We start from the raw sequence: 16,385 nt of genomic DNA, 5'->3' as shown, positions 1-16,385 counted from the left end.
CTTGAGTCATACACTGGGATGCTTGATCTGTGACCTGCAGATAATTCAACCAGTGCAGACCCCATTCTTTAAGAGAGCGCAGGCCAGAGAAATTGTTTGGGCAGCAGCCTCCTCCTGGCTGATAACCCATTATCACCACCAGTCCTAGCATTTACGTACACGTTATGTTCATTTGTTAACAGAGACGTCATACATACCGCTTGTGTACAGAATGGTGGTGATGGACGTGCGCAGTAGGTCCATGATGAGGCCACAGCGTGAAACATTTTAGTGGCCTGTCCCATCTGAAAACGCTGGGAATCACTTCCAGGCATCCAGTTTTGCATTGGGAAATTCTGAGGAGAGCGATCATATAAACCGTATGGCTTTTCTGCAGAATCTGCTGTTGAGCACCACTTCCATTGATTCTACAGATGTAAAGAAACTGATGAACAGATGTAAAAACAACATCTGCCAGTCAGTGTAAGCAGTCGCTGTAGTGGTCACTGCTGTTTTAGTGGTACAAATTTGCTTCTGTCTCTATCTCTGAAGAAAAACAGAAACATAAGATTGACACATTTAAAGCATAAAACTTCTTAACCTTATCCCAAGCCGAGTATTTTATTTATGCTAATTAATGAGTCTGTGTGGCCTGAGATCCTCAGTGGGTAGATCTGTTTTCTCCTTGTGGCTCCTATTGGAAAGAATCCACTAGAGTTTGTAATGGCTTAGTGCAAACCATGGTTGCTATTACTGGAGTCTGGGCTTCAGACTCAACGCCGTGACGTTTGGTGCAATTTGATGCTATTACTTAAATGATGGAAGCAAATGACTCTGTTCTTAACACTAGCAGGGTAAGACTTGTAGTAATGTGGATTGTAAATAAAAATAGCTGTATAACCAAATATCATGGTAAGCGAGTCAATACTAACAAGGATCAAAGTGAGTAGCTGTATAAACCCATGTAACTTGACAGCTGCTGGCCTAATAGGAGTCTTAGATCAGCAGTGGCTTGTTTGCTTTCTTGGCAGCATAAAAATGAAAAACAGCTCAGTGTGTATGTTTTATAAGCTTTCCCTGGAGCTAGATGGTAATTTGACTCTTTGGTCACTTGAAAGCTATAGTGTTTTTCATGGGTTTTTTGCACATGAAGGGGAGTGCAGGGGAAGGGGACAGAAGGAAATAGAAGGAAGCACTCTTTGTACGTGTTCTTTTTTTTTATTCAACAATAAAATGGCATTTCAGTTCAGCAAGAACTGTTGACTAGTTGCAGTAGAAATGGATATATTGTTTTTTAAATTTAACTTGAGTAATCAGGTGCTAACTATAAAAGCATAATTAATTGTCTTGCATAACTTGAAAGGAACGTGAATTTAAGTACAGTAAGTTTAGACTGTCACCCAGTTCTATTTATTCTGGTGCTTTGTAATTTTGTTTTCTGGGGAAGCATAAATTAACTATAACTCAGAATAGTTGGGCAGCCATTAAAGCAAAGGTATTTTTTAAAGTGTTATCAAAAAGAACAAGACTTCATAGCTATTAGTGTTAAAAAAAAAAAAAAGTAAGTGCAGAACTGATTTTGACTGACAAGCTGTAGGTGGCAAACACCTGAATTTATAAAATTCATGGGGAGACAGACCTATATATTTGCCAGAAATTCTTAGTCTGTAGCTCCAATATCAAATTTAGTTTGGGGTGGGTTTGTTCACTTGTCTTTTAAAAGCTTCGGTAGGCATTCAGACAAATAATATGTATGAATTCATTTGAATTTCTCCCTGAACATGATCCTGGCATACATTTTAACAAAACCAACACCACCACCAACTCCCCCCACTCCAACCCAACCAAAAAAAAAATATCCAAAGCCCTCCCAAAAAAACAAACAAACAAAAAAATTTAATAGAGGCACTGTAGAGGTTTAAACAACTATTAATTTTCTGTTAATTATATCGGGGTGGGAGGGAATCCTTTATTTCAAAGTCAGTCTTAGGTACAACCATGAGTAAACACTCAGATTTGTTGGTGAGTCGGTACAGAAAATAAATGGTCTGCTACCACTGCACAGATCGATACTCTCTCAGTTCACATGCTACTAATAAATTACTTCTCCCACGTTAGCGGGACAGAGGTTTTCCTGCCATATAAAGCTGTAACTGTCCTTTATTTTGCCATTAAAAAAACCCCTCTAGTTCATAGTTTCTCTTTCTTTAGTTTCCCCTTTTTCTTAGTGTATTATTATTTGAAGTACATAATACATAAATAAGAAATTTCTTCTCCTGAGATGGTTTAAAAGCACGGGCAGAATTCATCATAGATGACGACCTCAACATTATGAATGAGTATGTAGGTTGTACTTAAACATTGCTGAAGAGACTTGACTTATAGGAAGTATAAAGTTCACCTTGGAAAATGGACTTATACTACCATCCTTAGAGCAATTTCTTTCACTTCTAGACAATATGTGAACGTCTGATAAATAGTTGAAGAAAGAACAATACAACTGACCCTCAGTAAAAAAAAAAGCTATGCTGTTTGTGGTATTTGGAGGCATGCATTTCACAGGTGTAACAATTTGCAAGCAGTCCTGATTCTGAAGCTCTGTTCTTCCTGTGCTTTAATGGTGCTTTACAGCTGTCTTCATTGGGTGGCCGACGGTGCACTAATGTATGGGTATAAATGAGTGTAAATAGTTCAGGCAAGGTCCACCTGCTGAGAAATAATCTCAGTTTGAAAGAATGGACTTTTGGAAATCTTTTCATTGGTCTTGTGGACCAGTGAAGTTGTGCTGCCTCTTCGTCTGTAATATTTAATCTCCTGGTTGATGAAAGCACTGCCTTTAGATACTGTTTTTCTATCTTCATGCAGAGAGTTTATCCAAACAAAATGCAAGATGATATACTCGGCCTATCATTACGGTGCGGTGGGTGTTAATCGGCGACGTGTGCTTATAGTATTTTTCTGTGAAACTTTTTCATTGACCAGTGGGAAGTCATGAACGATTTTTGGGGCTGGAAGGGTGGCAAGCGAGATCTGATGTTAGTTTCAGCAGTGAATGCATGCTCTGTTGTATTGTGGTGAGGAAAGAACAGAGAACATGCATTACAGTTGAGACTAGCCTCCCCAAAAAGGTGGTAGGCTTGGAAGATCCCAGTCCATATCACTGTACTGTCTTGTCTGAAGCAGAAGCTCAAGCTGTGGTCTAGTACAATGGTTTTCATGGTGTGTTCTTTCATTCTGCTGTTATTGCAGACTCATGAAAGCTAATGCTGAGAAGTAAGCGCGTTGTTAGAAGGCTAGAGATCTGCATATGCAGTAGAGACCTCTCAGGGATCCACAGATTTAAAAAGTGGAAAATCACCTGGTTTTTTTCCATATCCCAACCTATACCTTAATACCTAGAACCTTGAATGGCCTCATAGATGCTCTGGACGTTCTTTTTAATTTCTGAGAGCTTGTATGCTCATCCCAGTGAGGAATGGGAAGAATTTTGATACGGCAAAATTTTCACAAAGGCTGAGAAAACATTAACCATCCAACACTGACTCAGTATGCAAAATTATTCTCAGAGAGGTGTTGTGTTACTACTACAAAGAAAATCATTAGGGTTACGCTTGTATATCAGCAGAATTTGCCACTGTGTATGTCATATAACCTCATCTGTTCTGTATCACTTTTGTCAACGAATCAGATGTGAGAACTGCTCTAAATTGGTACCTTCTGTTTGAAATACACCTGAGCTAATTTCATAAATTTATCCTGTCTGCAGAACCTGAAAATAACCTGAAAAAAAAATCAAACTTAGGGACTACTTAAAAGAAGAAAAAGATGTAGTCATTAGAAAATAAATGTTTACCTTTTCTTTTTAGGTCAGAAGACTTGTCTCCACTTACATGGTATCTTTCCTTACCTCTATGTACCATATGATGGTTTTGGACAGCATCCAGAATACTATCTTCGTCAAGTGGCATTCAGCATTGACAGAGCACTTAATGTGGCTTTAGGCAATCCGTCTTCTACTATTCAACATGTTTTCAAAGTGTCATTAGTATCTGGAATGTAAGTATGACCTGTTAGGATTTTTGGTTATTTGCTTTGAAATGTTTTTGCAGTTGTACTACATAGAAGCACTTACTATGGACTTGGGTGACTGCAGTGCTTTTCCTTTTTCTTTTCCCCCATGTGTGTCTTCATACAGGCCTGTACAACTGCTAAATAACTCTTTTCACTTGCTTTGATTTTAACATAGTCAACAGGTTTTCCCTCAAATGCTTGCCACAACCATTTTTTCCTAAACTTGGATCCTAGTGTCGTATCACTCTTCCAAATCTGTTCCTTTTAGCTTTTTCTGTCTCTGCTATTGCAGCAGTACTTTCCAGCCAGCGTTTTCTACCTGTGGATTATTCTAGGTTCCCTGTGACCAGGCATGTCTTGCAAAAGCCTGATTGTAGGTCTCCTTTTCTTTGTAATCTAAGATAGTCCCTTTAGGAAGCACATCACAGAGACTGTCAGGTCATGTTTATCCATCTGATTCTCCCAGCAGCACAGGCCATGAAGTGGAGAGTCTTAAACATTCATTTACTTATCTGTCAAGCTGGCTGTTGTGTTTTGTTTGGTGTAGCTTTATCACTGCTGGAACTATATGCTATTATTGAATGTTAGCATTTTAAGGATTCTCTTAATCCGTTTTTATTTAACTTGCATAACCAAGGACTGAAAAATATGTCAAATCATAGTGAATAATAGGAAGCTGTTCTGGAGGAGCACAGTTAGTCTATATATGCATTGAATTTTTCATCTTCAAAACAATGTGAATGCTAATTTTCAATACTGTGCAGCACTATCTCTTAGTCTTTTTTTTTTTCATGCACTTTTGAAATATGTTCTTTCTAACTGTTAAGTTTAGGAAGACAGTCTTTCTGTTCCCAGCCAGTTTTAGTGGTATCTTCTAGGTACTGCTAGTAAAGTGGCTACAATAACTTCTTTTCATTTTTAATCAGAACTTTGTGTTGTGTTTTTGCAGTAACAAGGAAGGTAACCCACCAAATTTCTTATTTTTGTTCTTTTCGTGAGAACTATATGAATTGTAGTATAGCTGTTCATCTCAACAGTGAAAGCTGGGCAGAGTAAACTGCTGAAGACAATCTTTCCCTCGAATCGGTGAGAAAACAACAGACAGAGATTAGGAGAACCTGCCTCTTTTTTTCACGTCTCTTGCCTTAGAGCTTCAAAACAGTCATTACTGAAAGTCAGATGCTCATTGCCTCAAAGAAGCGTAGAAAAGAGTATTTTGCTTGTTTGTGTAAGAGGGTAATGGGAAGCACCTAACAGAAATTGTAACACATCTTCATCTTTACCTGGGTAGATAGGCATGCTTATGTAGTCACACAAATCTATTTGTTTTCTTATGTTCTCACCTGTGTCAGATTGCGCTCATATATTGTCTCCGTGGTGAGAAACTTTTTTTTTTTTTTTAAGTCTTGGAGATTATCTTATCCCTTCTCTTCCGCATTAGCAGGAAAATTGTTATGTAATAAAGGTGTTTGCTAAACCTTTATAAGTTTAACGTAAGATTTTTGTTGCATTAACTTCCAAACATAGTGGAGGTCCAGGAATAAAAAAGAGGCAAAATATCCTGTCCTTGTGCATTGTGAAGTTGAAGTAGGTGTTCATAGCTAACCTTGGAAGTGTTGTAAATCTTGCTTTCCCTGCTGCCGTTTCAATGATTATGGATCAGTTGCCATGCAAGTACTGACTTTTTTTTAAATTAGCTTTTGATTTACATGTCTACAGCACATTGAGTCATTATAATTCAATGTATATAACCTGTCATCAGGTTTATACTATCTCTCTAAGAAAGAGATTGATTCATTGTACAAGATCTGATCTCCTCCTTTTCAGCTTAACAGCTTTAAGTTTGTTGTTTCAACTTAGCTCAGTTTTAACATCAAAAACATTTTTTTAAACAGTTCAGTCTAGCTTTTGGAGATATTAAATGTGTGAATATGTAACCATATTAAGGATAGCAGTATTAATGCTGTAGTTGTGCAGTTCTGCTGAGTTTGCATTTAATTTAGGACTGAAATCCCTCTTACTACTGAACTTCATTTTTTAGACTTAGCAGGTAAGCATCCCAGTTGCATTTTTTATAATATTTTTGATAAAGAGATTTTATTTTATTTTATTTCATAGAGGTAACATTTAAATGTATGCTTTCCTAAATTTCTGTTGACTTTGGTTGTGATTACTGCAAACTGTAGACTTCTTGCATTCACCAAATGTGTTGAATTATGGCCTGTTTCCTTAACATACTGTTTTACAAGCATATTAGATTAGAATTCTAGATGCTGAAAAGTCAGTAATTCAGTCAAGTAATAACAGAATTAATGCTGCCTGTTCAATGTCAGTTTGGTCTTGACATATTCATTATGCTATGTATTCTTTAATTGCATTCTCAAATCCTATTTTCTTCAGGATTCATGCCTCATTTAGTGCACGAGATGATTAGTAATCACTGAAAAGGGGCAGCTATTCACTCTTCTAAGCTGTTCTCATTGTTCAGTTATTTATATTACACAGCCAGTATTTATATTTACATTCGTTTACACCTGATCTGCAGAATTAATGTCCTTAAGTACTTTGTTACAGCATTTATCAGAAAGGCTGAATGCTGGTTTTGAAGCAGTCCAGCACTTCCAATTTGTTAAAAGTACTATTTTGATGGTGTGCCATCAATGTGTTTACATGTGGGGAAAGTGAGAAACAATGTTAAGCCAGAAGTGCTTTAGATACTTTGATATGCATAGGGCCTATTCTTTTTATCTTGAACATTTTATACAGTAATGTAGTGCTCCTCTTTGGCCTGACATGTGGGAATTTTTATTCTCCTGGATATGCAGTTTATCTCCTCATTTTTTTCCCCCAGATTTTAATACTCTCTATAGTAAAATGTGGTTCAATAAATGCCACAGCATAACTGGCTAGCTTCTTGCTTTTACTTCTTCCTCTCCAGGCCTTTTTATGGTTACCATGAAAAGGAGAGACAGTTTATGAAGATTTATCTTTACAATCCTGCAATGATAAAAAGGTAAGGATGTGGTGATACGAAGTTCTGGCTGATTTCCTTGTATCTTGTATTAAAAAGTCTATTTTGAAGCAAGATTCACCCACATCTTAATAAAAGCAACAAAATTATTGTTCAATTTTTCAAATTCTTCAAAAAAATAAAATTGCTAATTTTAGGCACACCAATAATCTTTTTAAAGCAGTAGCATGTTAGGAAAGCAAGACCAAAATATACTTGCCTTTAGTTGTCTTGGATTAACTGTAATTCTTGAACACTTGAACAAATTTGCATCGGGTTACTTTTCCTGTAACTCTTAAGGAAAACAAGAGAACAATGTGGTACTCTTTCATATATTATGAAGTCGATTTTGGTAGTTTTTAAGTTTAAATTCCAGCACCCATTATTAAATTTAAAATATACTTGGAAAACTGGATAGCTTTTGTTATTAGACAGTTTCTCTATTTCTCAATAGAGTGATGTTCTCTTAAACGAAAGCACAGTTGATCTCAATCTTACTGTCACAGTAGTTGCAGTAAATTCAGGAATAAATAAGGAGGAATTATTTCTCAAGCATAAACTGAAATCCCTTGAGTGTGTGGTATTGCCTATCATAACTGGGGTTTTTTTGTACAATCTAATCTATGATCATAAGATAGGATTGTCTGGTTTTTGTTCTAGGCTAGTAAAATTTTGCATGATGTTAAATTTCTGTCTTAATGTAATCTATATGCATGTATGATGTGACAATTGTTTTCAACTTTGGAGCTTCTCATGTTTGAATTACTCGTATGCAAATAAGGACTGACACTTCACTTAAATTATTCCTTTAACTTTTCTGTATAAAACTTTATTTTTTTAATGCAATTTGTTGCATTTAGAAATGCTTAGTGCTTTTCTTTGATTTATAGATATATCCTGTTACTTTGAGATAAATTTATCACACCAATTTATAATTATCCAAATACCTGCAGTTATTTCTTAATGTGTAGATGTTTAAAAGAGCAGATTTGTCACATGTCTAGGAAGTTGTGAAAGTACTGGTTCTGTATATACAGTAAGTAACTTTAAAACCATGCAGGACATCTTCGTATATATGTCAAGGAGAATTAGAGAGACTTTGGAAGTTATTACTGGTGTGTAGGCGTACAGCTGCCACAGTTCTGTAGAAAGATTTCCATGGACGATAGTGACTTTGGCTCAGTTGCAGGAATAGTACATGGTATGATGTTTTTTCAGAGGGTTTTTTGTTGTGGTTTTTTTTTCTTTAAGCTGGAGGATTCACAACTCCTTTGTAATTGACACCCAAATATTGAATCATTATTAGCAGAGATCATTTTTTTGGGTCTGTTATTGTGACAACAAAATTCTTAAATTTTGCCTCAGTTGTATTTTTAACTTAAGAAGTTTAAGTATTTTATATTTTGATAAGATCAAATACCAATATTGTTGTACTGGAATAATCTTTGTTTTATGTCCTAACTTTCTTTAATTTTAGAGTATGTGAGCTTCTGCAAGGTGGAGCCATAATGAACAAATCTTACCAGCCTCATGAAGCCCATATTCCCTACCTCCTTCAACTCTTTATAGACTACAACTTATATGGAATGAATTTAATAAACCTGGCTGCTGTCAAATTCAGAAAGGCAAGGAGAAAAAGTAAGGTGTTTATTTCTTAAGACCAAATAATTGTTTTGGAGGTAAAAACTACCATTTTGAACAAAATGTCACTAGCTGTCAGACTTTTGCCGTAGTTTGTGGCTGAATGGGTATCATGTGTTGTTTCCCTATAGTTTGCTTTCTTTGTCAAAACAAAGTCCATGTGTAGCTTCCTATCATTTTGCCTTTTTGTGCCTGTGTATTGGGATTGAGGAAGAGTCTGCTTCCTGAAATGAGATGCTATATATCAAGAAACACGTGTTCTGTCAGCAGTGTGGCTGTGACCATTTTCACAAGATAATCACACCTCTTTTCAAGTTAGAAGATTAAAAACAGTTGATATTTAGTTGAAGAATTTACATGAAAGATAGCATATTAATACTGTTGCTTTAATTTTTTGACGTTTTTGACCCCTATATCAATTATAATTCTTTTTTTTGCTGTGGTGTAGTGTCTTTACAAAATTATGGCTAATCATTATGCTCTGCTGACAAATAATGTTTTTAATTAAAATGCTTGTGTTTGTACTAAGGTCATTTGCTCTAGGGTGAAATATGAAATATAAATGTCTGAGCAAAGGAAGTATTTCAAATTTTTATTTAAAAAAAATATTTTGCATTTTGAGTGTACACACATAAAAATGAAGTTTGGCAAGAACATCCATAATGTTATCTGAATGCTTCAGTATAAAGAGGAGATAACAGTAGGAAAACCATAATGTCTTTGGTGCTTCACATTTAGAAAAATAAGTATTGTTTACTTAAATCATAATCGTTCCTACAGCTAAAGCAGGTGTTGAAAATAATGATGAAGTGTCTTTCTGTAAAAACAGCAAGTAAGAATCATGCTGACTTTTAATTTTTTCCCATTATTTTTATGCATACATATTCAGACAGCAATAGATTAGTGCATGGGGTTTCATAACTGATTCTCATCTAAAGAAAAATACTCTTTTCATACTCAACAATAGGGCACACTTTTTGCTGGTGTCAAAACTGTAGGAAGACAAAAGCTCAGCCGCAGACAGAGCATCTTCAGGATCTTCAGTCCTGAGGAAGTATAGTCAGATACCTTTAGCCTTCCAAATGTTCAAAGCAGCCTTCTGGAGACATGCATGTATTGAATAGTTGCTCCCATTCTGTTTCCATAGCTCTTTTCCCTCTCTCTTTCAGATGAGAGATGAAAGACATAAGCTATTTATATTCTCCTTCATCATTTATTTAAGGATGAGAGGCCTAGGTCTTGAATGGGAAGAAGAGGGTGAAAGAGGAGCATGGGCTGAGACCACTGGATTCTAACTGTTCTGGTAGGGGAGAATCCAATAGGATGAAAGCAAGAAAATGACAGACTATCTTGTCCTGGCTTGATCAGATAATGGCAGCAGTGCTCCTAGCAAGTATCATACCCCTTTGAGTGGCTCCTCATCACACACCTGTAAGTAGCCTGCCTCAGTCTGTTGCAGTCCCCAGGCACAGGATCACTATCTACTTACTACTCCTAGCACAGCAGCTGAGCAACAAATGGTTTGTCCCTGGCACAACCTTATAGAGGCAATGCTGTCAAGAGGCCAGCTGCACAGCAGCCCTGAGAAGTGCCGTCCTTTCTAAGCTGAGACCTGTTGGAGTGGTGTAGAAGGCACAGCCTCTGCTTACAACTGACACACTTACCTGCCTGTTCCACAGCTTCTGTGACTTGGGAGTGTGCGTTCATTTTAGTCAAGTGTAGTTTGTGCCATCCAGGCCAGGCTGAACGTTGTTTCTTAGATGGCAATAAAAGCCTTTGCCTAAAGATGTGCAGCACGCACTTTTCTTCCCTCGCAGATGACCATAGAAAAATCGGTCTGGCAAGGAATAGAAAATTCAATAATAGATCTGTTCCTAAATGTAAGCAAGCAGCCTCAGGAGCCTGTTTCCAGTGATACTTTTCTCATTGAGATAAGACGACTGTTTTGAAGACTGAGAGGTGTCAGCAGGCAGATTTGTAGTAGCAGGAATACTCTGCCTTCATCAGCCTGTATCCAGAAGATGCAGGAGTTCTTTTTTCGAGTTCTTCTCTTCATGGATAGTGAGGAAGAAGGCTGCAAATTCATTTGTGCACCACATGCCACTAAAACTATTACAAAAACTTTTATTTTCAGTAGTTGAATCTTCTTCTGTAATATGACTCTGAAAGACCTTGATGTGTCACTGCTACTGTTTTTAAAGATCTTTATGTCAAGAAAAGGGGAATATTGAGTGTCCTTAAATCTCTATCCCTATGAGTAGCTTTACTGAAGAAACAAACTGATACAGGAATTTGAGTCCAAATTCTTAGAAGTATTTGAAAGTAGCATTCATAGGGAATAAGACAGGGGGTAATGCACTGAAACTGCTCTGGTGTAGTATTTGAAATGCATATGATTTTTAAAAATAATAGTATATGTTTTACCAGTTGGCCTATAATCTTGCATAGCTGCTGTGATGTATTTTCCTTTAAAATATACATCTATTCAGTCCCATTTCATCAGCTCAGAATAATCAAGTTGCAAATGAAAAATAACAAGGGATGTTTCCATGCATAGTCAGCTTGCATTTTAATACAGAGAATTAGCTGATATGCCACACAGTGAAAACATGGCTGTGTTTCTTCCTGGACCAGCTCTGCCCAGGGGCAAGTCATCACTTTTGAACAGCACAGACGCTAAGCTACACTAGGTTTGAGCTGGGTCTGTGCAAACGGGATCAGATATTTTGTGTTGTCTTTCTGGAATCACCTGCTTAGGCATCGCAGTGCATAGACCATCTTAGTGCAGGTGTGGCTGAATGTGAGCTAGCTCCTGCATCAATACAAACATGTCTTTTCACCACACTTGAGTGACACGTTTCCAGTGTGAGTTTAGTGTCTGTGTGCCGTGTCAGTGCACTTAGGAGTCTGATGTAGGGGCAGGGTTTGCAGGACCTAGTCTGGGTGCAGTGGGGTTGGCCTGGAACATATTTAATTAAGCCTGCTGGATTTCAGTTGCTTCTATTTGTAGCTTCTAAGGCACTTTTGGCATGGTGTTTCCCGGTGGCTTCCGTAGTAACTAAATTATTCAGGGCTTTTTGCTACATGAGATATCCCTATCCCTGCTATTCCCAGTAGTGGAATTCACATTGGCAAGGCTCTGTTATGAAATTTACTTTTAAATTATAGAATAAAAATACATATTCTAATAAATACTTATTTACTGAAGGCCTCTGACAATTGAATTGTTCAATTAGTGTATCTTTAACAAATGCAAAAGTGTTTGCTATTGCTGCAAGGTAAATTTAATAGAAAAAAGCCTGCTAGGGTGTGACACCAGCATAGCTGAGAAAATTCAAGGTTCAAGCTGGTCTTTCACATAGAAGTGGGAGACTGAGTAATTTTCAGTCTTCTCCCATTCTGCCTCCCCCCAGCTCCATTCCTGGGCTTTTTTCTTTCTTGTGCCACATCCTGTGTATATTGTCTTTCCTTCCTCTGAAGAGTGGAGGTTCAGGAGGAGATCACAAGGGAGGTAGTAAATCTTCAGAGGGGACTTCTTCAGCATGACTTTGGAGAACACTTCCTTACACTGAGATCTCCAACCACATTTACATGGTGTTTTCTTTATTTGTAGGTCAGACAACATCTGCCTTCATTGTAGGTTTCCACTTAACTGCTACTGCCACTGCGTCTGGAATATATCGTGTATTCTCTTTCAGCTTGCAGATAAGAAAGAGGAAGAGTGTGAAGTAGAACTTAGTGTTTTCTTTGGCTTCTGATTTCCATTGGGATCTGACCTGAGGACCCAGACACTTGGGAATTCTGACGTTTACATCAGACTCTGCACGATTTACTTTGAAATTCACGCAAATAGGAAAAGATTGAATTTAGGTTAAGATATGACTAGAACACAGCAAATTTAATTCTAACAATGTCAGTGTGTTGAGAATATATTTTTCTTTTTATATGTATCTACATGTTAGAAAGAAAGTTAAATCATTTAAATTGTAGCATAGTTACTTTCTGAAGATGATATCAGGCAGTGCTGTTTATTCTTTAGGAGCATTTGGACTGGTAGTATTAAATAATAAATGCAATTATATAATTATATGTGTAAAAAATATTGCCGCATAAATGAATTCATTTCTCATTCTATTTTTCTTTCTAGATGATACATCAGGTGTAAGTAAACATCATAGAATTCATTTGCCAGAAAATTCAAACAGTGTATCTTTCACTGAATGGGAAGAAGATGAAATACCAAGGTCAGCATGCCAATTTTTTTTATGTATGCTGTATTTTCTTATATACATCAACTTGTATATACTACAGGGTTCCAGTCGCTCATTTAAAGGACTCTTATATGTTTTATATGTTAAAAAAAAAAAAAAAGTGCTAATGTGACACAGACGATCGTTATTTAGTTTCTTTGTATAGTTTTGGTCATCTGACACTTTCCGGTATATGGTTGTAAAATCTAACTGGGAGATAACAATAGGAATATATGTGGCAAATTCAACTTTCTGGTTTTTGGAAGATATGTTTCTAGCTTGTGGTTTAACCCAGCAGGCAGCTAAACACCGCACAGCCGTTCACTCACTTCCCCCCAGTGGGGTGGCGGAGAGAATCTGAAAAAAAGGTAAAACTCACGGGTTGAAATAAAGATAATTTAATAGGGCAGAAAAGGAAGGGAAAATAATAATAATGATAAAAGAATATACAAAACAAGTGATGCACAAGGCAATTGCTCATCACCCGCTGACGGGTGCCCAGCCAGTTCCCAAGAAGTGGCCATGTCCGTCCGTCCCCCTGAGCCAACTGCCCCCAGTTTTTTTGTTCAGCATGACGTCACATGGTATGGAATATCCCTTTGGCCAGTTTGGGTCAGCTGTCCCGACTGTGTCCCCTCCCAGCTTCTTGTGTACCTCCAGCCTCTCCTTGCTGGCAGGACAGTATGAGAAGCTGAAGAGTCCTTGACTTAGTGTAAGCACTGCTCAGCAACAACTAAAACATCAGTGTGTTATCAACATTATTCTCTTGCTAAATCCAAAACACAGCACTGTACCGGGTACTAGGAAGAAAATTAAGTCTATCCCAGCCGAAACCAGGACAAGCTAATGACTTCTGATGAAAAGCTAAGCAAGTTTAATAGTTATAGAGAATACTTACACATCGTTTCACAGATTCTGTTTTTGTAATCACCTTTAACTAACATGAATAGTGTGCTGTCAGATTATTCCAATATGTCCATTTCAAACAGTAGCTACATAAGAATCTCAGCTTAGAATTTTCATGTCCATCTCCCATGCTTTTGCTTTTTTCTAGACATTTTCTGGTCTACAGCTTGTAATTCGTAATAGCTTTACTTCTATAAGAAAAGGGATATATCTGGGGTGTTGGGGTTTTTGGGGCTGGGGGGGAGAGAAACAGACAGTACTGGTGCTACTTTGATTTATATAGTTTACCCATAGCAAGTTTATTCTTTAAGCTACTTTCTAATGTTTGACAGGTCCTGTAAATACTCTGTCATCTAGTAGTCTTCTCAGTCTCTGGGTAGTTCCTGTCATTCTTCTCTGAATAGCTTAACAGGCTCAATATGCCACACTGCTTGCTAGTAATTATGTACTGGGAGTATTGGCTTCCCCAGTAGAAATTAAGTGCCTTAAACCATACTTCAGATTTTTCTAGTGTGCAAAAACTTGAGCTTGTGCAAGGTAGCATCTGTTTTCCTGATTCTACTACTCCTACTTTAAGGAGGTTTTGAAACAACATTCATCTGATGGTTGCCTTGTGATATTACTTGTGGTCAATCCCTATCCAGTTGTTCTTGGGTTATTTCTTCTTTTTGGCTGCATACTTTGTTCATAGTCCATTTCAACTTTTATTTGGTTCGGTTATGTAAGCCAAGTTACATAACCTTTGGGGGGTTGGGTCATATGTTAGACCAGGATTATCTGATGTTACTTTACACAGATCTGAGGAAGGCAGGTAAAAAGAAAGCAAAGTAGCACTTCCTGGCTGTCAAACCCAGAGAAGGATGAGCCCAGCATAGCAGGAGCCACAGCTGTCTCCTCTGCAGGCACTCATCCTCATGGCTGTATCTACAAGCCGCCTTTCCTCCTCCTGCCACACTTTTGTGTATACAGCCAGGGGTGCAACACCTCACTTGTGCCAGTCCTTCTCTGGCTCTCACACACGTTCCAGCAGTAGGATGTTAGCAGTAATGGGGCAAATGCCAAACCTGTCCATTTCCCTAGCATGCATTCTCTGTACTTTTGCCAGTAGGAATTTCTTTCTTGAATGTAGAGCCTGAATACTACATAGTACACCAAACAAATTCTCTGTAGAGCCATATGCAATGATACTGGTAGTTCTCTCCCTGATATGTTTTACAGTCTCATTTACCATGTCACTTCGGCTTATAAACATTTTAGGATTTATTAGTACAAGATGTTTCTCCTCTTCCTTTTTTCCCAAGTGATAATATTCCATTTAGAATCCCTTATAAGTACATATAGGGTCTTACATCCCATTTTTAAATTTCATCCTGTTTCTATTATTCTACTTCTAAGTTATCCTGCTTTCGTTGTATGATACTATGATCTGGTTATATATCCAGTATGTCTACCAGCTTGCCTTATCAGCATTTTCATTAGTACACTCCTGCATTTCCTGCCAACAATATTAATGAGATGTGAAGTAAACTCAGTCCCAGAAACTGGTCTATATTCAGTTATGAATTTTGTATCTACGCTCAGTCTTTTTTATATAACCAATAGGAATTTCACCTTTGGCCATCTCTTAAAATGCTTTAATAATTTAGGAACTAATTTACATCTCCTCCAACTGAAATTGTTTCCCATTTGATACTGTGTCAAACATTCCTTTGTCTAGAAAATGAATTATTTTATTAAAGGAGTTCTAGCATGGCTGTCTTCCACGTGCTGTAGGATGCACATGCCACTGCAAAGTAACAAACCTAAACTCATTTCCATTTGTGATTTTATTCTGTTTTGTATCTACACAAAATTAATTGGCTGTTATAATTTCTCCTGGATTATTTATGGGAGGCATCAACTTGAAACAGTGTTCTTGTAATCAAACCCATGCTGCAGTTTGTCCCGCTTTCAGCTTACCTTCCTACTTTTTTTCCTTTAAAATTCTGAAAATTTGCATCTAGGTTGGTTTAATGGACCCATAATTGTCATGATCAACCTTGCTGAGGGTAAATCTGACCCAGATAGTATGTGAGATATCTGTCTGAGGAAACCCTTGTAACTGTTTCCTAAAATGATTGTGACTCAGATTTTTTTCCATACTGTTTTTATTTTTGCAATCTACAGCATTACTTGGTATCCGTAAAGCCACCCTTCTTCCTTTATTTCTGTCTTTCCTTAACAAAGTACATGCTGTATGCCAAACATTTGGTTTCTGTGTATAGCTAGATCAACAGCTATATTGATTTCTAGTTTCATGTGCAATACCAGCACAGTTCCCTCACTTTATTATCCAGTCTTCTTGATTTCAAGATGAGATGTTTTAACTGTTTTGTGAATTGTTCAGCAAAAAATTTTTACATACCGTATTTCACCATTTGACTGCTATTTCCAGCGGCATTTGGAATTTCTCCTGAGTGTCAGTATTGAACTTCTAAGTCTTTGCTTGTCCTTTATATCAGATACGAAGATCTCATAAGTCTTTCCCT

The 16,385-nt window shown here is 37.2% G+C and overlaps 1 protein-coding gene across 1 annotated transcript in view; it reads left to right on the top strand.

Annotated features, from left to right (window-relative positions):
• The first annotated feature begins 2,869 nt into the window (after nucleotides 1-2,869).
• REV3L (REV3-like, polymerase (DNA directed), zeta, catalytic subunit) overlaps nucleotides 2,870-16,385 on the top strand; it is an 80,857-nt gene continuing 67,341 nt past the window's right edge. The window contains 5 exon segments of the mRNA XM_009326437.1: nucleotides 2,870-2,894; nucleotides 3,846-4,035; nucleotides 6,989-7,063; nucleotides 8,538-8,698; nucleotides 12,849-12,945. Coding sequence (XP_009324712.1) covers nucleotides 2,870-2,894; nucleotides 3,846-4,035; nucleotides 6,989-7,063; nucleotides 8,538-8,698; nucleotides 12,849-12,945 — 548 coding nt within the window.

The sequence above is a fragment of the Pygoscelis adeliae genome, unplaced genomic scaffold (assembly GCF_000699105.1).
Source record: "Pygoscelis adeliae isolate BGI_AS28 unplaced genomic scaffold, ASM69910v1 Scaffold206, whole genome shotgun sequence".
NCBI classification, from domain to species: Eukaryota; Metazoa; Chordata; class Aves; order Sphenisciformes; family Spheniscidae; genus Pygoscelis; species Pygoscelis adeliae.
This window is presented reverse-complemented; position numbering and strand designations above follow the sequence as displayed.